This window comes from Micropterus dolomieu, linkage group LG18 (genome assembly GCF_021292245.1).
Source record: "Micropterus dolomieu isolate WLL.071019.BEF.003 ecotype Adirondacks linkage group LG18, ASM2129224v1, whole genome shotgun sequence".
Lineage (NCBI taxonomy): Eukaryota > Metazoa > Chordata > Actinopteri > Centrarchiformes > Centrarchidae > Micropterus > Micropterus dolomieu.
The window spans coordinates 20,091,336-20,115,075 of record NC_060167.1 but is presented as its reverse complement, the minus strand read 5'-3'; the positions used below and the strand labels follow the sequence as shown (position 1 = coordinate 20,115,075).

Genomic DNA, 23,740 nt, shown 5'->3' with positions numbered 1-23,740 from the left:
GACTGTTATATTTTATTTATAAAGCAATGTGGTTGTAAGGCATACAGTTAGCAGGTTGTTTTCACTAAACTCTCCATCTGACAAATTGTACAAACAAGGTCACAGCCTGTATGATTATTGTGCTGTATTAAACAACCCCTTAACATAAAAATCTCTACTACTAATGACTATTTTCTTGGTCGACAAATCTGTTAATTATTTATTCGATTAGTCACTAGTCACGATTATTTTTGTCACTACCTAACCCTAATTAACCCATTTAACTAATTAAATATCTTTCAAGTGAACTAGCCAACTGATCTCTTAACACACAGCCTAACTAGCTAACCTTACCATTAAGTGAATGAGGTTTACTATTCAGAATGAACACCAGTATCAACGCCAGGGGGAAACCAGGGAAGACAAGACAGCGTAGGCTACTCCTATAATTCACTGATTTATACTAACTTTAAAACTTTTAACTGTTTAACAAAGATTTTTGCTTTGGAACTATATAAAATAAAAGCAAATTAAAAGCAAGTACTATAACCACAACTGTACACTAATGTCTATTTCGAACAATAAAGAAACAGTCCCCTTTCATACTACTTCTGTAGTTTATTTTTCAAAAGTGCTTATAAGTTTTAGGTAGTAACTTAGTGGAGAATGTTCTGTAGGCTGCATCAAGAGACAGATATTCCTTGATTTACTTTTTTCAAAGCTGGGTCTCGACATTGCCAGCGTTGTGTTGGACAGATTTGTGCTGCGGTGTTTGAGACATACGAGCGAGAGGATGTGCTGCGCGTGTGCGCTACGGCGCTCATCTGCAATCAAATAGGATTTTAAGTAGGCCTAGTAAAATAAAATCAAAACAAAATCAGTATGTGGCGGCCAGCGTTGATATTGTGGCGGGCCGCCACAAATAAATGCAGCTCTGTTGTTGCTGCTGCAGTGGTCTGAGTAACTGGGACCAGAGGGCTCTGTGGCCCGACTGGCCGGCCGGCTGCCACCGTTAACCTCGCGGGCACTTGTGGAGCTTCTCAACCCCGAAAACGTTTGAGCACATTTTCGATTAACTGCCAATATTCAAGTTCTAACACAGTTGATTTCTCGACTCAAAACCGCTCACAAGTGTAGCCCAATTAGAGATTGTATAGTGTACAAAATTAAAAACAAAAGCCGCTCTGGTGTTCGCCTCTTTCTCCGCTTCTTTCTGCTTCTCACGTGAAACTTTCTTCTTCGTGAGTAGTTTTACGGTGAAGCAGTCATGGCAGACAGTGGAAGCGATACTGCCCCCAGCACTTCCTGTAGTGTATTGCAGTTTGAAATAAACCACAAATGTTCCTAGTATGAAGATTGTTATCTCTCCCTTAAACGGCATCTATAACGATGCGTCGAGAATTAAATTTCACGTCGACGAATTTTTATAGTCGACGTCATCGATTACGACTAATCGTGGGAGCCCTACTCTACTCACGATAATAATTTGTGTCTGATGTGTTTTTTCAACACATTTTTTTTTCTCTCATATTGTTCAGTTCAAAATTTTAACTGCTGAACACCTTTGGAGTCACTTTAAGTAAGTTGAATTCTAGACTTTGTAACTTAACAATGTATCACTGTCTTCTTTAGAAGTTATACATGATAAAATCTCGAAAACAATTTCCCACAGTGATTCATCAGCCCCAGGTGTCTTTTTGTGTTACCATTTGATCTGTCACATTAATCTGGGACATTTTTTACAAGCTTTTTCGACATAACATTTGTAAAATGCTGTTTTTCTCCGTCTGCCTGGAGTTCCACCCTGCAGTGCCTTTGTTGCACTCATTTAGGATGGCAGGAACATTTGTATCTTAGACGTGTGGACGTTCATCCTGCAGGCCCTGTGAAAGACATGGTTAAATTTAAAGGGTTGCAATGGTTCAACTCTAAATGGACTTCTCGTCAGGGAAGAAAAGGATGCGCTTCATGAACTTATGAAAGGAGCACAGCACAGTTGTGAAAGAGCACAACAGAGGCATGTCGAGCAGCTGGCCTCCACTCCTGCCTTCTCGTGGAGAGATGTTCGTCAAAGCAACGTGAACCAACCCTGCTGCCCGTCTGCTACATGTCGTTTATCTCTACACTGTGGTTCAGCCTCGAATCAAAGCACAGACACTGTCCATTTTCATAGATTTTACTTCGTCCCATTGGCACACTGTATATTCTATATTTGAAGCCTGTTGGAAACATATACTTTTCCATTAGGACTGACTGAAACGAGTGAATGTTTATGTACAGTATACCTACTGTTCTCCATTTCTCTGCTGTACCCGAGCATGGTGGGGGACCCGGAGAAACAGAGTGAAGCTCAACACTGTTTGGAGACCTCAGCAAAAACACTGCTTTAAAAAAAGAAATGAACAAAAAAAACCCAGCTTTTATTCTGAGACCTGCTGTATTCATTTTTGGTCGTATTGCATTATTCAAACAATACTGGTGTACATTGAAGGAAAGACATTTTGTGAAACTCTTTATAGCCTACAATATATTACTACTGTTGAGGTCAGTGTTGTAGTTTTGTTTTGAATTACCGGTATTTATTTGCATGATATTTTGAACAATTTACAGATTTGTGTACATAGTCTGATGGATATTTTACATTCCTGTCCACATCCAGCTCTCCAGCACTATGGGGAGAAGCCAGGGCGCCTTCTGAGGCCTCAGAGCTCTTTGCTGTGTGTAAACAAACGAAGCTGAAAGTTTGACTTCAGTGAAGCCTACAATAACTGTCAGTGTTTGCAATTTAGGTCTCTACGGCAAGTAAAAGCACAGAGGTATTTAGAGTTACGAGCAACATACTGCCTGATTAAACTTTTGTCATTTATTTAGGAAAAAAGTGACATCAAATGGAAATGATTTATGCATTTAAAGGCTATAAAACAAACAAGGCAGTGGCATGTGTGGGGACACCCCTTTTATTAATTCACTTTGTTTATGAAATAGATTTAAGTGTTGCTTATTTCATTTGATTATGTATTCTTTTATTTGTTTATTTATTTGGGTATTGTGAATAAGATTTGTGTTGAACAGAAAGGAATCGAATGTGTTTGATGCTTCTTTTGGTGCACAAAGCAGTTAACAAGAAAATTGCAAAGCAGAGAAAAAAAGATACATACTGTAAGTCTTTGTCCTTTTTATTTACCGAGTATCAAAAAATAAGAATGTCAGTGTTTTTGCTGTAACTTTGCTTTTCATTTTGCCGATGTTGTCGTTTACTTTGGACAGTTTCCTCTCTCTTTGTGCCAGTCTCCAATGCCACCTCATTTTTTGTACAGACGATGTGAAGCAGTCAGCAGAAGATGAAGGCTAACTTTGTAAAGATTTTGTCAGTCACATTACAAAATGGATATTTAAATGTTTATATCTTTGGTGATTAAATGCTATTGATATTTTTCACTTCACTTTCACTGAATCAGTCACTGTTCTTTCACACATTCTACATTTAATAAACTACAGTCTACTTAATTACACTTAATCTCATTTATAGTCCAAATCACTTTACCCGGTGAAGGCTTAGCCTTAATAACCTGTGTGGCAGGCGAAATGATGACTCCACCTCGTTTAATACTGCTACTATACACTGTTACATTAATTAGACAAATATTATCTTTTTTATGTTATTTCAGACTAATCTCTCATTTGCTCTCCTCAGCCCAGTAGAAATTAAGAAGTAAAGGAATGACTCAAAACAAAAAACAAAATGCTCCAACATATTGACTCATAACAGTGCAATGATTTTATGTTATAAGACAAGGAGGCCTATCTAGTGACTAGTTTTGGCTGCAGGTAATAAAAACAGGTAAAATAGCTGGTTACCTCCTGCAGTGCACTAAAAAATTTTTAACTTGTTTTGCCAGATGAAAAGAAGAATCTTCTTCAGGCATCAACAAAGCATATAGTATGCAATTCATAAACATGAACTCATTTTTCAGAAACTTTAGTAATTTTTAATTTTATTTATTATTTATTAATCTTTCGATTATTTTTTCCCTTCAACTGTTTAGCCAATAATAGGCCAGAAAATTGTGAACAATGCCCATCACAGGTTCCCAACAGCGTGATGTCTTCACATTGTTAATTTGTTCTACTTACAGTGAAAACCTCAAAGATATTCAGTTTACAGTTATATAAAACAGAGAGAAGCAGCAAATCTTTACAGAGCTAGATAATGTTTCTAACATGTTTAGCTTGATAAATTACTTAAATTATTATTGATTATTAAAACTGTTGGGGAATCCTTTTCTATTGACATATGAAAATATGTTGGAGCTCTTTACTGTGTTCCTCCATGGCATTTTAACAGATGTCTGTATTTCTAGATATGATACATGGACAGTTGGATGTTTTTGATCACAGTAGCAAAAGAAATGTGGCGTTATTAAGATCAAAAGTGACCCTTGCCCTCTGGACTCCTTAACCACTAGACAAACAAGTGAGAAAACATTCCATTTTGCTTATAAATGTTTGAAGGTAAGTAGGTGAGATTCTCAGGAAGTCAACTATGTCCTGGCACTTTACTGCAGGTTCACAATACAGTGACCTGAACTGAAGCTACTGTGTAACTCCTGTATGTTTCCATTATCTAATGCAGAGAGACTTTGTCTCTGTGTCAGCTGTCAAGGATTAAAATATGAGTTTTGGGCGGCTTGGTGAGAACCAGAAAAGATATCCAAGGGTCAAGCTGCTTGTATGGTTCGTCATGAGCATTTGCTCATAATGTCAGTCAGTAAAGACATCAAACGGTAAGCTGAGGTCTTCAGAGGAAAGATGATACGTCGCTGGCCACAGACACAAAAAGCTTTGGATGGGGGGTTGTGGGATGTTTTGGCTCCTCTGATTCACCAACAGTCCTGCAGGCCAGCTGCTCTCAGTAGTGTTTGGATTATGTGATAACTCTCTATCCAGCAGGCATAGTGCCTGGTTATGTGGCTTAAAGAGAAATACACAGTCTGATTTAGCTATGAAATCATACCATCAGTGTTTGGCAAAGCAGTTTGAATCCTATTGTCATTTTGAAATGCCTCATGTGAGGTATGACCAGCAGACCTCAGAGGCTTGTCTCTCATAAACTGAACAACAGAGACACTGAACAGATGAAGCGTTCAGAGAACAACAGAGAAGAGGATTGGTGTAGGCTATGACTTCCGCATGGGTAAAACTACTTTTAATTATAATTTATCAAATAGGAGAACTAGAATCTTCTGTAGCATAAGATGTTGTGTCCAGAAGATTTTATAGTCGAGCAATTGACAATGATGATTGAATGTTTCTGCTTTACAGGTTTGTAAGAGAGCATATTTCTTTTCAAGATTGTAAAATGATTTCAGCAGGTTGTGAGTTTTAAAATTATGATACATTTTATACTTTTAATAACTACTACAATACTGGAAGTAACTAATGGCTTTGAACCTTTTTAGGAGTTATTTATGATAAGATACATGAGTGAACTAAGGCTACTTGTGAGGGTCTCTGAGCAGAATTTAACCTTTCTGAGTCATTCTGAGTCAGAAAAATACTACTGTAATATACCATACTTAGCTGTGCGTTGATATTTATATGGAAGTAAAAAAGATCAAAATACAAAATTGAACTACACAAATAGGCTACTTGTAAAATACCCAACTGCCTCCTGTGTGTGCAGTAAGAAAATAACATGGTAATAAGATGTCGTGTTTGGTGCCACAACTTCAGGAGCAAACGTGCAGGAGTTTAGTGGTGGGAGAAAGAAAGGTAATTTGTCACACTATTAATGAAATGGCTCCACAAAGAGGAAGAGCTCAGTACTGCTTTTCCCTAAAGGATTTGTGTGACTTGTTTTTCTTCTCTGCTGTTAGGAAGAGCAACGATGCAACAAGCAAAACATGCCACCTCTTTACTCCCACTTGACTCCCAATTTATAATGTTACTTTTCAGATTACTGCCATGAAAGTCTGATTGTGTTGTTAAAAGTGTGCACTGAACTTTCACTACTGTGCAGGACGAGCACTTCATCACAGGCAGACCTGCCCAGCGGTCAAGGTGAGAGAAACCCTGTTCAGGTATGTGATTATGATGAAGATGTATATTTTAAATTCATCACCATGAGACATTTGCAAGAATATTTATCCCTGGCAACGTCATGGTGACGACATGACCACAAGAAGCTACTGCGTCTGGCCAGGATGCACAGGCATTTGGCACCAGTAAAACCACAATGTGTCATTTTTACACTTCAGGTTTTATACAAGTTAAATAACTGACATATAAAGTGTTACTTAGTGAGCTTTAGAGGTGCTTCTAGGTGGATTTTGCTACTACTGGACAGAACCTGGCTAGCCGTTTCCCTCTGCTTCCAGTCTTTGTGCAATGCTAAGCTGTAGTGTCAAATTTAACAGATAGGAATAAGTGGTAGTTATCTTCTAACCAAACTCTCTCTCTCTCTCTCTCTCTCTCTCTCTCTCTCTCTCTCTCTCTCTCTCTCTCTCTCTCTCTCTCTCTCTCTCTCTCTCTCTCAATTCAAATTCAAATTAGCTTTATTGGCATGAATGTGTAACAACAATATTGCCAAAGCATACATACTACATAAGAACAATGTGTGTTTGTGTTAAAAAAAATAAAATAAAATATATATATATATATATTAAAAATTAAAATAAAGTAAATAAATAAAACAGTAAGCGTGTGTGTGCGTGTGTTAAAAAAATAAAAAAATATTAAAAATAAAATAAATAAACAAAACAGTAAGCATGTGTGTGTGTGTGTGTGTGTCTTCTCTCTCTCTCTCTCTCTCTCTCTCTCTCTCTCTCTCTCTCTCTCTCTCTCTCTCTCTCTCTCTCTCTAAAAAGCGAAAAAGAATATTCTCCAAAATGTAAAAGTATTGCTTTAAGCTCTTTAGGTTAAACATGTTTCCTGTTTCTATGATAGATCAGATTGCAGTGTGTTTTGCTGTATTCAAACTCATGGTCATGGTCGAGTACAGCAGCCCCCTGTGTCACTGTACTGTCCCAAGGGCTACAGTTGATATGGATCATTCATTGGCACTCTTTGCAAAGTCAATATATCCTATTACTGAGCTAAAAGAGGAAAATGGGAGAGAATCCCTCATGAATGACCTTTCACAACACGAAACATGTTTGTTTGTTCATCACATGAGACAGATGATCACTGAGGCAGCCATGTATTCAAGAACAAATAGGAAACAATGACTAAATTTTCTAAATATTATAATTTCACTATATTATTTGTCACCCACAGTGAAGAACGGACAGTAGAGTAGCATAAGAGCAAATGAGCATATTTTCCTAAATGTCTAACTATTCCCTTCAGGCCTCATTCACTGCAGAACTGATGTTTCTGCAATTGTTTCTCGGCAGTAGGTTGGTAACTCAGATGGTTATTTACTTGTATTTGTTTACTAGTTGTTGGTTCTGTCTCATGACTGATATGCAGTTGTTTCCATGTGAATGCTTTGTGACAATGGCAACACTGGTGTGTGTACCTCTTCAACAAGATTTCCTTTGAATAATTAATATATTACATGAAAAAAGAAGAATGTGCTTTTTGTCAAAACATGGCTACTGATGGCAAATTGTGCTTAAGTGAGGAAGATTTGTAGATGCAGGCACCCAAACTCAAACAGTACCATAATAACCATAATACCATAATACGTTTGTTTTAGTCTCCAGCTGTATCAAGAAATCCAGCCTGCACTTTTCTCTTCCATAAACCAAGTGGCGGTGCTTTTGTTTTTGTTGTGAAAATACACATTTTGAGGCAGCAGACTGGCAACATAATTTATTTCATATAGATCTGCAATTTTTAATCAGCAGTTCAATGAAAAGAAATCATATTTTATGATTCTCCTTTGTGTCTCTCAAAGAGGTCGCAGATTATTCTTCAGCCTCCTTTCCCTAAAATGGACAGAAAATGGAAAGAAAAAATAATGAATGACAGTAAACTTTGCAGGACTGAGAAACTATTTTATCATGCAACATGTGCGTAGCTTTAACTTCATCCATTTGAAATCCAAATGGAATGAAAATAAAAACAGTCAGCGTACGGATGCATTAGCTCATAAAATCAATCATGTTGTTTTCCTGTAAGATTAACAATAACTACTTGAACTGCCTGAGTTTTATGAATTACTTACTTTTCCAATTTCCCGACTCTTTGCCCTCAGCTTGTTGACCTGAGACTCGGCAATGTCAGCTCGCTCCTGAGCTTCCTCCATCTCATGCTGCACCTTCCTGTACCTGGACAGGTGAGTGTTGGCCTGCTCCTCCTGTGAAATTCAACACTCGAGTAAATATCCATCAAGACCGAGAATACAGAGATTTACAGATTCTGGTAATACATTTTATTTTTTACTGTCAGACATTTTACAGACTTAAAAGAAGAGTAAGGTTGTATATTTCTGTTTCCTTCGTGCAACTTTATTTGACACAACACAGTGAAAAGGTTATAACAAGTTTCTGACTCACAGCCTCCTCAGACTGCCTCTTGTAGGCCTTCACTTTCAGCTGCAGCTTGTCCACCAGATCCTGAAGTCGGGCAATATTCTTCTTGTCCTCCTCAGTCTGCAATTTCCATGGATTCATGATTGCTTCAATCCATTTGCACCTTTTTCAGACAGCTGCACAATCAATAGGGAGAAAAAAAAGCCTACCTGATAGGTGAGCTCCTTCACTCTTCTCTCATATTTACGAACACCTTTGACTGCATCGGCTCCTCGTCTCTGCTCAGCTTCAACTTCAGCCTCAAGCTCACGCACCTGAAATATGAACAATGTGCGCTATTACTGGAAGGGCCAGATTTTAACATTAAAACAAAAATAGAGATGAGGTTGTCAATGAGATTCTTCTTTACCCTAGCCTCCAGTTTCTGGAGCTGCTTCTTGCCGCCCTTCATGGCCAGATTCTCAGCTTCATCAAGGCGATGCTGCAGGTCCTTCACTGTCACCTCCAGGTTCTTCTTCATCCTCTCCAAATGAGAACTTGTGTCCTGCTCCTTCTTCAGCTCTTCTGCCATCATGGCAGCCTGAAGTGTTGTTGAATTTTACATTTTAGGATATAATCGTATTGCAGTCTAATGTTTCAAGACGTCTAGGCCTAAAGTAAGATGTTTTGCACTGACATATTATGCACTATGCTTAGTGTTCAGTTACATAGAAATTTGTCAGGAGACTCACATCAGTGATGGCCTTCTTGGCCTTTTCTTCAGCGTTTCTTGCTTCCTGGACAGAATCTTCCACTTCACCTTGGATCTGGACAAGGTCAGCTTCCAACTTCTTCTTGGTGTTGATGAGGCTGGTATTCTGTTTTTAAAGAAGAAAAAATGAATTTGCATGTGTTGAATTACAGAAGAACAAAGTTTATATTCTTGTTTGTCAGCCTTTGAGCTGATACCTGAGAGTGCAGCAGCCCCACACGCTCGCTGGCATCAACCAGCTCTTGTTCAGCCACTTTGCGACCTCTCTCCGTCTGCTCCAGTGCGACTCTCAGCTCCTCGATCTCAGCCAGCATCAGGTTGTTCCTGCGCTCCACCATCGCAACCTGCTCCCTCATGTCTTCTTGACCTCTAATGGCTTCATCAAGATGCAGCTGGGCATCCTGAAATGTTAAACATTGACAGATGTATCAGCAAACACTTTCAGCTACTTTTTAAAGCAAGATGCTCTTCCACAAATCCTTCAGTAGCTGTACCTTAAGCTGTCCCTGCACGTTCCTCAGCTGTTTCTGGGCTTCAGCTGCCTGGCGGTTGGCGTGGCTCAGCTGAACCTCCATCTCATTGAGGTCCCCCTCCATCTTCTTCTTGATTCTCAGGGCATCGTTCCTGCTCCTGATCTCAGCATCCAAAGTGCTCTGCATGGACTCAATCACTCTCTGGCTGTTCCTCTTGATCTGCTCAATCTCCTCATCCTTCTCTGCAATCTTTCTGTCAATTTCACTCTTGACTTGGGTGAGCTCTAGCTGAATGCGGAGGATCTTGGATTCCTCGTGCTCCAGGGTAGCCTGTGAACAAGTGTGAGCTTTTACAACTAGAGCACAAAGCAGTTCCTTCATTAAAAATACAAAAGCTGAGGCTGAGTCACACTGAAGAGGTGTCAAGCCCAACACATTCACAAGATGAGGCTCACACAGGTGGGCCCTAAAGCTCAGCTAATGTTTTAAAACGGGCTCACAGCTACAGCAGAAACAGTAAGGTAGTTCTACTGCCACTGTCACTATAAGCTATAATCACCGATGATTCAGTTTTACCTCTGCTTCCTCCAGAGCAGTCTGGATCTCTGTCTTCTCAGTTTCCACTGTCTTCTTTCCCTTCTCCAGCTCATGAATTGTCTTTCCGGTCTCACCAAGTTGTTCAGTCAGATCTGAGATCTCCTCTGTTGGAGCAGATTTATAAAGTATACATTTTAGAATATTAAGCAACGTAAAGTAATAGAGATATTTCAGATACGTTGACTTGGTGTTTGGGAGGGCATATCAGTTGGGGTCAATGCCTCAATAAACAGAATCAATTGTCTTACGTTGCAGGTTCTTGTTCTCCCTCTTCAGGGTCTCCAGGTTGTCCAGAGCTTCTTCATATGAATTTTTCAGCTTGAACATCTCAGTGCTGAGAGAACGAGCCTCCTTCTGAGCTCCCTCCAGATCTGCCTGGCTCTCCTCATACTTCTGCTTCCACTCTGCAAGAACCTGAACGTACCATAAACAACTGAGTGTTTTTTGTCAACTCGTGTTACTAGTCGAAACCATGTGTTTATACAGAAGTGTCGAACCTTGTCAAAGTTCCTTTGCTTCTTGTCGAGGTTAGCAGCCACAGTGTTAGCTCTCTCCACATCGATCATCAGGTCCTCCACTTCACCCAGCAATCTCTGTTTTGTCTTTTCCAGAGAGGCACATTTTGCGTTCACAGCCTCGATGGATTCCTCTGCATCCTGAAGACGCTGGGCAAGCTTTTTCCTGTTAAGACATACAGTAAACAGTTTTTATGATGATTTACAGAATCAATGCATGTGGAAACAGTGTGATATCAGAACTGTTCATTACTTGGCTTCCTCAAGCTCCTCAGTGCGCTGAATGGCATCTGTCTCGTATTTGGCTCTCCATTGAGCCACCTCGCTGTTGGCCTTGGACATTGCCCGCTGCAGCTCAGACTTGGCCTCCTGCTCCTCCTCATACTGCTCTCTGAGCAGGTCACAGTCATGACGAGCCGATTGAACAGCATGAGCCAGGGCGTTCTTGGCCTATGATCCAAATGAGCACCTGATTAACATTTGATACCAATTGTCTGGTGGCCTTTTCCTCTGTGATTATTCTGCTGACTGTTACCTTAACTTCCTCCTCTATGTGCCTCTTCAACTCCTCAATCTGCTGAGTGTAAGCCTGCTTGCCTCTTGTCAGCTGAGAAACAAGAGCTTCTTTCTCCTCCAGCTGACGAGAAGTTTCACCTAATCAAAGATATGAATTGACTTAATGCACATCAGAACAAAATTGCAACAGCTAACTTAATCATGTATGTACAGTATGTACAAATTATCATGCAAGAAAGGTTTTGCTCCTTGGCCATCATGTGGAAGAGATTTTACAGGTTTGCAGCTAGTGTCACATGCTGATGCTGTTCAATGTGCAACAAAATCTTAAATTTAGGTAGAAGAAAGAGAGGGGAAAGGAATAGGGTTGTAAAATAATGTGAAAAAGAATAGGGTGAGTTACTAGTTTGCTAAGCCTCACACAGGGGACTTTAGTATATTTGAGTGGTTAAATATTATGACATAGATTTGGTTCCTAGTGTAGGAGCCCAATATTTGCAGAATAATGCAAATAATATTCATACCAATTTCAGTTTGAAGTCTTGCTTTCTGTGTACTGATGTCGTTTAGCTGACGAACATTTTCATCATTCTTGGATTTGAGCTCACTCAGTTGATCTTCTAATGTCCTGCACAGCTTTTCAAGGTTTGTCTGGAAAAAGAAAACATACATATGTATTATATAAATGATATAAAAATATCACCATTAATTTTTGCTCACTGTATGAAAATGTAGCTCTCTCACCTTTGACTTGGAGATACCCTCCATATTGCTTGTGAGGTCATCGATCTCCATCTTGTATTCACTTTTCTCTTTCTCCAGTTTCTGTTTGACTCTCTGGAGGTTATCAATCTGTTCTCCCAGCTCTGCCACGCTGTCAGCCTGCTTCTTGCGGAGAGCTGCAGCGGTGGCCTCGTGCTGCAGGGTGGACTCTTCCAGATCCCGACGCAGCTTTTGAAACTCAGCCTCGCGCTTCTTGTTCATCTCGATCTGAGCAGATGTTGCTCCACCAGCTTCTTCGAGCCTCTCGCTGATCTCCTCAAGTTCCCTGGAGAGATCAGACCTCTGCTTCTCCACTTTGGCCCGAGCAGCACGCTCAGCCTCAATCTCTTCCTCCAGTTCCTCAATACGAGCCTGAAACACACAAAGTTGTGCTGAAAATTGTTCAAGATATTTGAATGTTCCTATTGATTTTGACTAATGCTTCCACTTATACCTGTAGTTCCTTTATCTTTTTCTGTAGCTGGATTCCAAGAGACTGCTCATCCTCAATCTTACTGAGGAGCTGGCTTATCTCAAAGTCCTTCCTGAAGGGGACAGAATGAATTTAGTGTATTAAAGTTGCATTTAATTTATTAATAGTACCTCTCATGATGCCGTTTTTTTTAATTTAATCTTACTTTTTTATTTTCTCGTCAGACTGCTGCTTGTCATTCTCTAGATCCATTAAGGATTCCTGGGCCAGTTTCAAATCTCCTTCAAGCTTCCTTTTTGCTCGTTCAAGGTCCATACGGAGCTTCTTTTCCTGCTCCAGGGAACCTTCAAGCTGTCAACGAAATAGAAAGTTATAATTCAGAAAATCAAACTCAATTTTTGATGATGTTTATATTCGGCTGTTTTTCTGCTACAGCCATTTATTCCACCATTCCCTTGCTTTAATTTGCAAGCAAGTGATCACAGGAGACCAGGCGTGCATGTGCGTTCAGTGTTTACTATTTTAAGAAAGCATTAACCGCAGTCGATTATCGAAATGTGTCTACAAAACAAGACTCGAAACTCATTTTTTGTCATTTTTGCAGATCAATTTTAAACATTGGAGGGAATCAAGGAAGAAGAAAGGTACTCACTTTCTTCAAGGTAACTTTCAAGGTAACTTTACTGTGTCCTGCTGATGTGTGAAAAACTACTACAGCTGTTTTATTGTATTTCTGACAGTATTCAAGTCAGTGTTTGCTACCCCCAAGAATTCTGGGGGTAGCAAACACTGTAGTATTAAACCGTAAGTCACAATAATAGCAACTTTAAATTATAGATTTTTGCTGTTTTATTAGCAAGTTCGACTGTTGTTTTTAAATGTAGATTACTCACATCGTCCACTTGCTGCTCCAGCTTGGTCTTGGCTTTCGTCAGAGTGTTGACTTTGTCCTCCTCTGCCTGCAGATCATCAAGGGTCTGCTGATGGGCCTCTTGGAGGGCTTTCTTCTCTTTGGTCAGCTTGACAATGGTCTCATCTTGAGATGTCATTTCCTCAACCAGGTTTTTAACCTAAATAGTTATTATAAATAAAATCATTTAATATTTGATCATTTATTTCAATTTATTTATTTATTTACAGTTTAGTAATCTGAAATGAGGGACATGAACCTTGTTCTCAGTGGCATGTTTCTCCTTTTCCACTTTGGCCAGGGTTAGCTCCAAGTCATCAATGTCTTTCTTCAACTCAGAGCACTCGTCCTCCAGCTTCCTCTTCTTTGCGGTCAGCTCAGCATTCATCTCTTCCTCATCCTCCAGTCTCTCAGCCGTCTCTTTGAGTTTGGCCTCAAGCTGGATTTTTGCTTTAATGAGCCCCTCACACCTTTCCTCTGCATCACTGAGGTTTTCACTTTCCTAAAAGTCAGTGCAAACAGGTTCACATCATTGCCAAAATAGTCATTTGATATTGGATATTTAGTAGACATGCACATGCAGTGTGATGATCCAACTTACAGACTGCACTTGCAACAACAAGTCATTCTTCTCCTGCAGCAGAGAAACCATCTTCTCCTCCAGTTCTTTCTTCTTGGCCAGAGCCTTTGCTAGCTCCTCTTTGGTCTTTTCAAAGTTCTCTTTCATGTGCGCCATCTCTTTTTCAGTCTCTGCACTCTTCAGAAGAGGCTTAATCTTGAAGTACAGCTTCATCCATGGCCAGGTTTTAACATTCATGAATGAGCGGATGTTGTACTGGACAGCGTAAATGGCCTCTCTGATGAAAATCAAAGAAAAAATGGAGTTAGAAAATCATTATTGTAAGAGTAAAGACCTTAAACATACACTTTACAATTATACAAACTTATACAAATTTAGACAACATCAGTAGCAGACAGACACATACCTCCTCTCCATCATTTTCACAAACTCGCGTCTCATGAGAAAACCTCTGCAGAGGGCCTGAGTCATTGTGACGAGCGCAGCCAGTTTCTCATCTCTCATCTCCTCCAGAGTTCCCAGCAAACCAGCTTTGAAGAACACCTGAGAAATAATTTTAATTAGTTAGTTTTAAAATGATTAATTATTGATGATAGTTCATCTTATACCTCTTTACAAACAGCCTTGTCCAAGGAAGCATTTTCTTACTCTACCTTAGTGTGGCCAAACTTGTACTGAGTGTGGTCCACGTCGATGGATCCCAGTAGTTTCTCTGAGGCCTTCTTGTTGTCAATGAACTGTCCCTCAGGGATGACACTAGCGTTCAATACTTTGTATCTAAAAGTAAAGTTTCCATTCAGTTAGACACAGTAGCTTGAAGATGATCAACACTTTAAATGACTTTCAAGATTAGATTTCTGCTACCTCTGCTTGAAGTCACCGTAGAGGATTCTGCTGGGGAAGCCCTTTCTGCAGATTCTGATACCTTCCAGCACACCATTACACCTCAGCTGGTGGATGACCAGGAAGTTCTCCATGAGACCTATGATATATTATTATAGCAACATGATTTGTAAAATTATACAAGAAATGTTCAAATCACTATAATAGATAAATTTTCTTTGACTTTCTTTGTTAACCATCAATATTGAGACAAGGAGCACATACCTGGTGTCTTTGATTCATTGGGAATGAGGCAGCGCACAAAATGAGGATGTGTGCTCCTCAAATTGGTCATCAGCTTGCCCAAATTTTCCTAAAGAATTAAAGGAAATACAACAATTTGCAAATGACACTAAATTAGTGCAATGAAGTACACAAGTCAGTCTGTCATCATCATCTTACCCTGAACAATGCAGACACAGTCTGGAAGGAACCACCCTTCTTCTTGCCACCCTTCTTGCTGCCACCCTCTGCTGTCAGTGGAACAACAATTACAATGGAATGTTTAAAGTCAACCCAAGTAATGCATGTGCAATTGTTAATGTCTCATAATGAGACAGGTAACAGTATGTACCTTCTGCTGAGGCATGGGATGCATACAGGAAGGCCAGCAGCTTGACTGAAGACTTCTGGTAGAGCTGAACCACTGAGTCGTTCAGGGGGTCCTTGTTTTTGTCGAGCCATCCGGTGATGTTGTAGTCAACAGTGCCAGCATAGTGCACCAGAGAAAAGTGAGCCTCAGCTTTGCCTTTGGCTGGCTTTGGCTTCTCAAAGGACTTGGTTTTACCAAGATGCTGGTCATACAGTTTGTTCTTGAAGGTGACGTCTGTAGCCTTGGGGAACATGCACTCCTCTTCAAGGATGGAGAAGATGCCCATTGGCTGTCGTGAAGAAATGGATTATTTAGAAGAAAAGTTTTCAAGTCATCAGATTTGTGTTTGTGTTTTTGAATATAAATCATGTCACTCACCTTCTCTATAAGCTCAATGCAGGCAGCCAAGTCCATGCCAAAGTCAATGAACTCCCATTCAATTCCCTCTTTCTTGTACTCTTCTTGTTCCAGAACAAACATGTGGTGGTTGAAAAACTGTTGCAGTTTTTCATTGGTGAAGTTGATGCACAGCTGCTCCAAGCTGTTGTACTGAAAAAATAAGATATAAAAGGTCAGCAAAGGCCTTAAGTAACATTAGCTAACAGCTTTAAATGAAGCTGCATCAGATTATGTAGCATCATCCAGGCATAATACGTACATCAAAAATTTCAAACCCAGCAATATCCAGGACGCCGATGAAAAAGCTTCTGGGCTGCTTTGTGTCCAGCATCTCATTGATTCTGACGACCATCCACAAGAACATTTTCTCATAGACAGACTTGCAGAGAGCCATGACGGAATTGTTGACCTGATTTTACAAATGCAACAACGATAAAATATTAAATAGGATGTTGTAAGAATGAACAATTAAAATGATTCAGATTATTCAGGCTGTATAGTTATGATTCACAAGACTGTTCTGGAAGTGAACATTTTACCTGAGGCACAGTCTGACCCTTAGTCACAAACTCATTTCCGACTTTCACCCGTGGGTAGCACAGTGCCTTCAGTAGGTCAGCTGAGTTCAGGCCCATGAGGTAGGAGATTTTATCAGCAACTGAAAAAAAGAGAGATAAGATGTAATTTAATAAATAATACAAAATTCACTAGTTTTCAAAACTACTGCTGTTAATAAATGAAAATAAAGCAGTGTGCAACACACCCTCAGTGCCATCAGGCTCAGCCTGCTCTTCACGCTGCTTCTGCTTGAACTTCATGGCTCCATGATGCATCACAGCTCCAGTCAGCTTGTACATACTCATTTTCTCTTCTGCAGTGAAGCCCAGGATATCAATGGCCGTCTGTGAGTATTCAAAGAATATAAAGTCATGTTCTGCACTCAAGAAACACATTCCTAAGTGCATACAGGTTTTGTAGGATGTAGATGTGATCATTTTCTTACATCTGTGGCGATGAACTCCTCAGTGTCATCGATACTCTTGACAGTGATTTCACCCTGACTGATCATGGGATAGTCATACGGGTTGGTGGTGATGAGCAGAGCCTCTGACAAAATAAAGCACACGTGGTTAATTTTTGTACACAAATATACACTACGCAGCAGATAATGAATAACCTTTAAAAATAAAACATCTCTCACCTATCAGCTCAGGTTTGTGGCCTGTCATGAGCTGATAGAAGATGTGGTAGCTCCTCTCAGCAGACAGCTGGAACGTCACTCGAGACTTCTCCAGCAGATCTGTCGATCACACAGTTAGACACTAGTCAGTTCAATTAGCTGAAGGTATAAACTGAGGTATCTGTTTTAACATTTATAGCCTTACATGTTTCAATGTCTGCTGAGGCCAGCTTCCCAGTTGTTCCAAAATGAATTCTGATGAATTTACCCTATTCAAAAGAAGTCATAAAATTATGACTTATTGCATTCTGATGTTGTTTTAAAAGACTCAGGTTAACAAACACTTACAAAGCGGGATGAGTTGTCATTCCTCACAGTTTTTGCATTACCATAAGCCTCCAGAAGGGGATTGGCTGCAATGATTTGATCTTCCAGAGACCCCTTCATTCAGACAGAAAGCCAGGGGGAAACAAAAATGAGTGCATAACACCAGATAGTCCAAGATAACATACAGTATGTCTATGTCAGTGTGGTTGACACACAGCAGATGTGTTCATTTACCTTCATTTTTCCAGCAACAGGTTCTGATTTCTTCCCTCCAGACACTGCGATTGTCGCAAAGTACTGGATGACACGTTTAGTGTTGACAGTCTTTCCTGCACCGGATTCACCACTTTAAGAATAAAAACAGGTTAATAAGCACCAGAAACATCTTGTTGTAGGTGAACCGAACAAACATTGGAAGAAGCTCTTGTTCAGACTTGTAGTGCAGTGTATACTGTCCACTCAGTATTACTGTATGTTGTTTCATTTATGTTAAAAAAATATAGCATGCCAAAACTTTTCTTCAATATGCAGTTATGATGATTTCAGGATTACTGTAAGTTCGGTGAATCATTTGTAAAATTGGCAAACTTACGTGATAAGGATGGACTGATTATCGCGGTCTGTTAAAAAAAAGTAAGATATTTTTACATTATTTACATAATTGGTAAGTTTGTTTACATTATTTAGTCTAACAATTTCTAAAAATGTACACCATGATGTGAGGTTTTAAACATCTTATAATGTCAATATGTTTTAAAAATGACTTTCTTTTAGCTGCTACATGCTCGATAGGTTTCACAAGATACGATTTTAAGTTCACACTGTAATTGTTGCTTTCTTCTCAAACGATTGTGATATTGCATTTAAAAAATGCAAAGTTGCTCCACATTTCCCACACACCAGTGAGCATGAACTGGTAGGCGTTGTCTGAGATGGAGAAGATGTGGGGTGGAGCCTCAATCCTCTTTTTTCCTCTGTATCCTGCCACTACAATGGAGTCATACACTGGGAGCCACTTGTACGGGTTCACAGTGACACAGAACAGCCCTGAGTAGGTCTGTGGAGATAAAGAGGATTTTTATTAATACATATAGTCCTGTAGTTGTGTGTCATCTACCGATGAGCGGTTCAAACTCACGTAGATCATCCATGCTGCATAGCGCTCTTTGAGGTTATACAGCACAGAAGGCTCGCTGAGGTGGGTCATCATGGCCATGTCCTCAATCTTATCAAACTTTGGAGGGTTCATGGGGAAGATTTCATCTTCTTTTACAGTGAGGGTCTGTTACAAGGGCCGAAACAACACACAGTTTTGACAGCAGACTGGTGATAAGAGTGAGATGGTCAGTATGCATTGTTATTTGTGTTACAGCCAGAGTTTGTGATTTATAAAACCACAAAAAAAATCTGTTTAAAATCTATATACCTTCCCTTTAGAGTTTAGTGCAAAGATAGATCCATTATAGTGCTGAACATAGTTCTGTAACAAAAGCTTTTTAAAATGAATTGTGTTCGTCAGATTGAAACATAAAAATAAAACACAGAGGAACACAGTCTGCCACACAGACTTGTGTTTGTACACGAGCAGTTTTCACTGGGACATTAAAATGTGATTTGTACTATAAATTCATTCAGAACTGTGTAACATTTTCTTATTCACCTTTCCACAGAGAGTCTCCACGGTGGCTTTGCCGCCCTCTCTCTTAATAAGTTTCCCCTTAAGGTACATCTCTTTGGGTTCAGCCACAAAGAACGCTGTTTTAGCATCAAAGGGACTGTTCTGAGCTTCAATTCTTTCTCTCTCTGGTTTCCGGAGGTACAGGGCCGCCGGGCCAAAACACTCCATTTCCGCGTCTCCACTCATGGTGACCCTTTACTGCAAGTAAGTAAAAAGAGTCAGCAGTCAGTTATTCCAGTCATTCTTTGCTCTCTGCTTGACACCTTCACTCATGCTGGTACTTCACTACTGAATAAAGGGGAAATGCTGTTAATGTTGTGATGAACGTTCCACTCAAATGAAGAACAGAAAAAAATGGACAATGGTATATTTTACTTGTTAAACACAAAACCTAAAATTAGTTTGTAACAGAGTGACATCATTGTTAAATTGTCCACTAACTGTACATTATCTTTGTTGATGTGATGACGTTTTACATGTGCTACTAAATCCTTGTTAAAAAGTATCAGACACCACTAAGCAAAAGTGATAATTTCTTTTTCTAATTATTGATGCAGCCATCATTAATGAAGAAAGATGCAATGAGCTATGTTAATTGATTTGTTAACCATTCCACACAAGGTTATGCTTTAATATACATGTTATTGAAACACTGGTGAAAAAAATAATTACCTTCCTCCCTTCACTCAGAAGAACAGATATTGATTGTTTAATGAGGGCTCTGAGAAAAGAAACAAATAGTTTAAATTACTATAATTAAACTATTTCAAATAAAAAATGAACTTACTGTACACTGAAGTCCTGGCATAAACACAACACTTCTGTATTCACTTTATAGTGTCTGGCAATAAGTGGTCATGCCCTGCATTGTTCATTAAGCTGCTGGTTTTCTTCCTGCTAATAAAAGACTGACTCACTCACCTTGACTGGTCGGCTGTCAGTCCTTGGGGCCGTCCAGCCTCCTGTCTTATATAGAGAGATCAGTGTTCACTCAGCATAAATGACTTGCTTTATTTGGTCATGTACTTTTACGCTCTCTGCTTGAGTATTTTTGCCTATAAACTGATATCTGGCATCTTTTGTCACTGACTGAGAGTTTATCAAAGTTTATCGCTTTTACTTTCAGACTCACCGGCTTAAAAAAAGCAAAGTTTAAGACAATACGAATTTAAATGGATAATAAACACATTGACAGAAATGATTATGCTTAATTAGAGAGCAATAATGGCCAAAGCTTCTTACTGTTGTCATCACCGTATTAACGTCGCTTTATCAATGAAACATAAATGAACAGATTGTTGATGTGATGTCTTCCCCCATTTATTCATAAGAATATGAATCCATATGATTTAGTTTTAAATAGAAGCCACAATCTCCTTAGAGGCTGCAGCATATGAAGAGAGGGAGCACATAAGACATTTGTCTCATTGTAAACTATTTTACTGTAAGAGTATTGGTGCCACACAATAGACACAGTTAAACTAGAGACTGAAACTGTATATATAGTGTATATATAAGTGTATATATAGATTGAGACACTTACAATGCAGCATTTTTGGAACCTTGTGTAAATATTGTTCTGCCAGCTGTATTGGTTACTGAAGTTCAGACATTGTTTTGGTATTTACTTTAATCTCCTTAATGCACCTTGGCACTGCAGAGGATCCGACTTTAGCCATGGAGCAGCGCTCATATGTCACTGGTATTCTGTTGCAGAAGCCTTGCAAGTCTTTGCTGTGACAAAGGAGCAGAACTGGGCCTAACAGTTGGTAATCTAAGAACCTGTGAAAATGATGATACGTCATGATAGCAGAAACACTCGTTGAGGTCTGCCTTTTATCAAATCCCAAAGCTTAATTAGGCACCTAACTTAATTGTTCTGTAAGGATGAAGGTCAATAGAAAGAAGAACAATGCTCATATTTATAACATTTTATTTTTCTCTGTTGTTTCATTCATACACTAACAAGATATTTATGTGTCCGGTAAAACATGATACATGGGTCCTGTGAAAAATTATTTCAACATGAAACAAATGGTGATGGCATTTGCTTTGAAGTTCTCTTGATACAAGATTCCATCACAAAGCACTTTAGGTTGCTGTAGATGTTAGTAAATCGTATCGAAACTGCTGCTGCACATAAACATAGTCTCACTATCTTATAAGATTACTATACAGAATATTATACTTTTATACATAAACTGCAGCATAGTGTGATAACATGGAAACCACGAGATCACTATGCCACTAATGACCTGCCAAAGTGTCTAATTATCTCATTATAACAACTAGTGGTGGAAATCTTGGAGCAGGGCCTATGTTTGAGTTCATGTGATACGATTGCAAACACCACAACATCACTGGCGCACACTCCTTGAGTTAGAAATGTATGACGCGAGGCAAGTAACAATTTTGTATGCCTCAGAAGTAGGGACAAGCTTATTTAACTTTCATAAGCAGTTAATAAACATTCAATAAATGGTTTATAACACACCACTGTATAATGTAGTTGTACCACAGATATGTGTGTTTAATTAATTACATATTCAATTATTTGTCAACAACTATAACTCTTTCTGTGGTTACCCATACGTCGAGGCTGGGGTATAAACAGATAATCATTGCCAACATAATAAACACACATAGGAGAAGTTATAATTAGTGACAAATGCCAGACATACATAAGATCTTCAAATGCGTATAGTGTGTTATAAACCCTTTATTAAATGTTTGTATACTGCTCATAAAGGCTAAATAGGGCGCCTTAAAGTGTTCCCCAAATGTCTGTAATTTTGACAATGTTTATTATATTCTGTTACTGTCACACATTTGAACTACATAATAGTGGTGTTAAAAGTTTTACATCTTTGCTCTTCCCTGCCGTGTTTTTATTGGGAACAGAACTGATTTTAGCTGGTATTATTTTAACTGCTCTAAGAAAAGAAAAGAAAAGTAGTCCTATTTTTAGACTAATGACATGTTATCCCAAAGAATCTTTGCAATTACTGAGGAATAATTCAGGCTCCACAGCCGTATTGGCTTGATTATACAGACAGGTGATGATTCCAGGGGTCCTCTTTCTATTTTTGTACTTTTTACTCTCCTGCAAGTCTTCAGTCTGAGTCATGTATTTGTCTTAATCAGTACTTTTCCTATGTATTCATTTTCTGTCTATGCTGCTTTTAGTGCTATTACTCTACTCTCCTTTTCATATTACTCTGTAAAGCACTTTCAATGGCATTTTGTATGAAATTGTACCATACAAAAAAACCTTGAACTTGAACTACATTATGTCTGTCTGAAAGGTGAAGGGAGCCTGAGTGGAGCCTGAGCTATTTGTTTTGGGTCATGTGATGGAGGGGAGGTCTGTAAACCCTACGAAATCATATGGCAGTGATCTAGACATACTATATCAAAGTAAGAAGTGTAAACTTGTTGTTGCCATGTTTATGCCCTCTGGCCACTGATATTAGTATACATGACTTCTAGGGATCTTTCGAGGGGAAGCAGGGTCACTATTCTATTAATCCCCTACTGAGTGTGCTCTAACACAGTTTGGTTTTCACAACATTTGACCCACAACTGGTGTGAGTGCTCACGTTACTCTTATACTTACTACTACTACTACTCTTAAGAGTAGAAGTAATTTAAAGGATCCTTCAAAATCAACATTGAAAGATTTGATTCTATCCAACAGGAGTTTTTGCACTCGCATCAGAAGCGCTAGACCTGAAAGAACAACCTTTAAGATTGTTAACAAAGGACATTTAAAAACTTTCAATGACCAGGCTTTTGGCATTGGAATTTTTTACAAATTCATTACCTGCAATCATTGATAACGGTGCACCTTTTAAAAAGCTCAGGTTTAAAGACAGATCTAAAGACAGATCTAGCACCTGGTTCTCAACAGAGAACAGAATTATCAGTGAGGTTCAAGGCAAGGGACAAAGCCTGGGCAAGGCGAACAGGTACAGCAGCCCATTGGGTGACTTTTAGACAACGCAAAAATATGCACATCCTCCTTGAGAAAATCAAAAGCCATTTATCACAGAGAATTCATCTCTGACTCTTTGTGCTGCACACACTTGGAACATTTTACAACACATTAAAACTCAGCCCAATTGCACCAATAGGTTCATTTAAAACTATGATTACAGACTACTCTTGGATGTAACTTTTTTATAAATGTTCTGTTAATTATTTGTTGTATGTATTTTTTTCTGCTTTAATTGTATCCTTGAGGCCATGCCCTTGGTGATTCCTTGAGATTTAAATAAAGGCTGAATGAATGAATGATAAACTACAGAATGTCACATATTTATTGATCTACTGGCTTTTTGTTGTGGTTTATGAGGGTGAGACAATCCAAGAGCTCAGACTGATGACAGACAGTGTCCATCCTAAAAAGGTGTCATCTGGCTGTCTGTCTTGTAGAGGTCAAAGTGCTTCAGCTTTCTAGGGACTGTCTCTGAAATCTGATCTTGCGTAAGTTTTCACACTGCTGGTGCCACGTCAGACAGAGAGTTATTAGAATATCGCAGAAAAGGGCAATTTTAATGCTCATCTTATTTTGTTTATGTAGTGTATGATTCAGAAATACACCACCAGTGTTTACAAACAGAGTTGATGCCAACAGACCTACTGTACTACAGCATCTGTTTCTTTTAACTAACAGGACAAATTAACACA

At 39.1% G+C, this 23,740-nt stretch overlaps 1 protein-coding gene across 6 annotated transcripts; it reads right to left on the bottom strand.

Moving 5' to 3' along the window:
- Nucleotides 1–7,889: 7,889 nt before the first annotated feature.
- Nucleotides 7,890–19,237, bottom strand: LOC123986947 (myosin heavy chain, fast skeletal muscle-like). Of its 6 annotated transcripts, XM_046075397.1 has the most exons (39): nt 19,034–19,237; nt 18,512–18,655; nt 18,274–18,430; nt 17,966–17,993; nt 17,608–17,719; nt 17,395–17,487; nt 17,252–17,315; nt 17,068–17,166; nt 16,870–16,973; nt 16,630–16,768; nt 16,406–16,524; nt 16,126–16,275; nt 15,846–16,016; nt 15,450–15,756; nt 15,278–15,348; nt 15,101–15,188; nt 14,858–14,975; nt 14,647–14,770; nt 14,400–14,536; nt 14,015–14,270; nt 13,673–13,915; nt 13,397–13,573; nt 12,709–12,854; nt 12,525–12,615; nt 12,053–12,442; nt 11,833–11,959; nt 11,328–11,446; nt 11,046–11,242; nt 10,775–10,958; nt 10,526–10,691; nt 10,257–10,381; nt 9,702–10,010; nt 9,405–9,608; nt 9,188–9,313; nt 8,866–9,036; nt 8,666–8,770; nt 8,481–8,576; nt 8,150–8,281; nt 7,890–7,910 (listed from the first exon to the last, which is right to left on the bottom strand). In XM_046075397.1, exons 1-39 carry the CDS (start codon nt 19,235–19,237, stop codon nt 7,890–7,892), a joined length of 5,814 nt encoding a protein of 1,937 aa, XP_045931353.1. The 6 variants fall into 6 exon arrangements, with proteins under 6 accessions (XP_045931353.1, XP_045931347.1, XP_045931349.1 ...); XM_046075391.1 differs by lacking the exon at nt 7,890–7,910 and having other exon boundaries at nt 8,135–8,281; nt 15,278–15,345; nt 18,512–18,653; nt 19,005–19,237; XM_046075393.1 differs by lacking the exon at nt 7,890–7,910 and having other exon boundaries at nt 8,135–8,281; nt 15,278–15,345; nt 18,512–18,647; nt 19,005–19,237.
- Nucleotides 19,238–23,740: the final 4,503 nt, after the last annotated feature.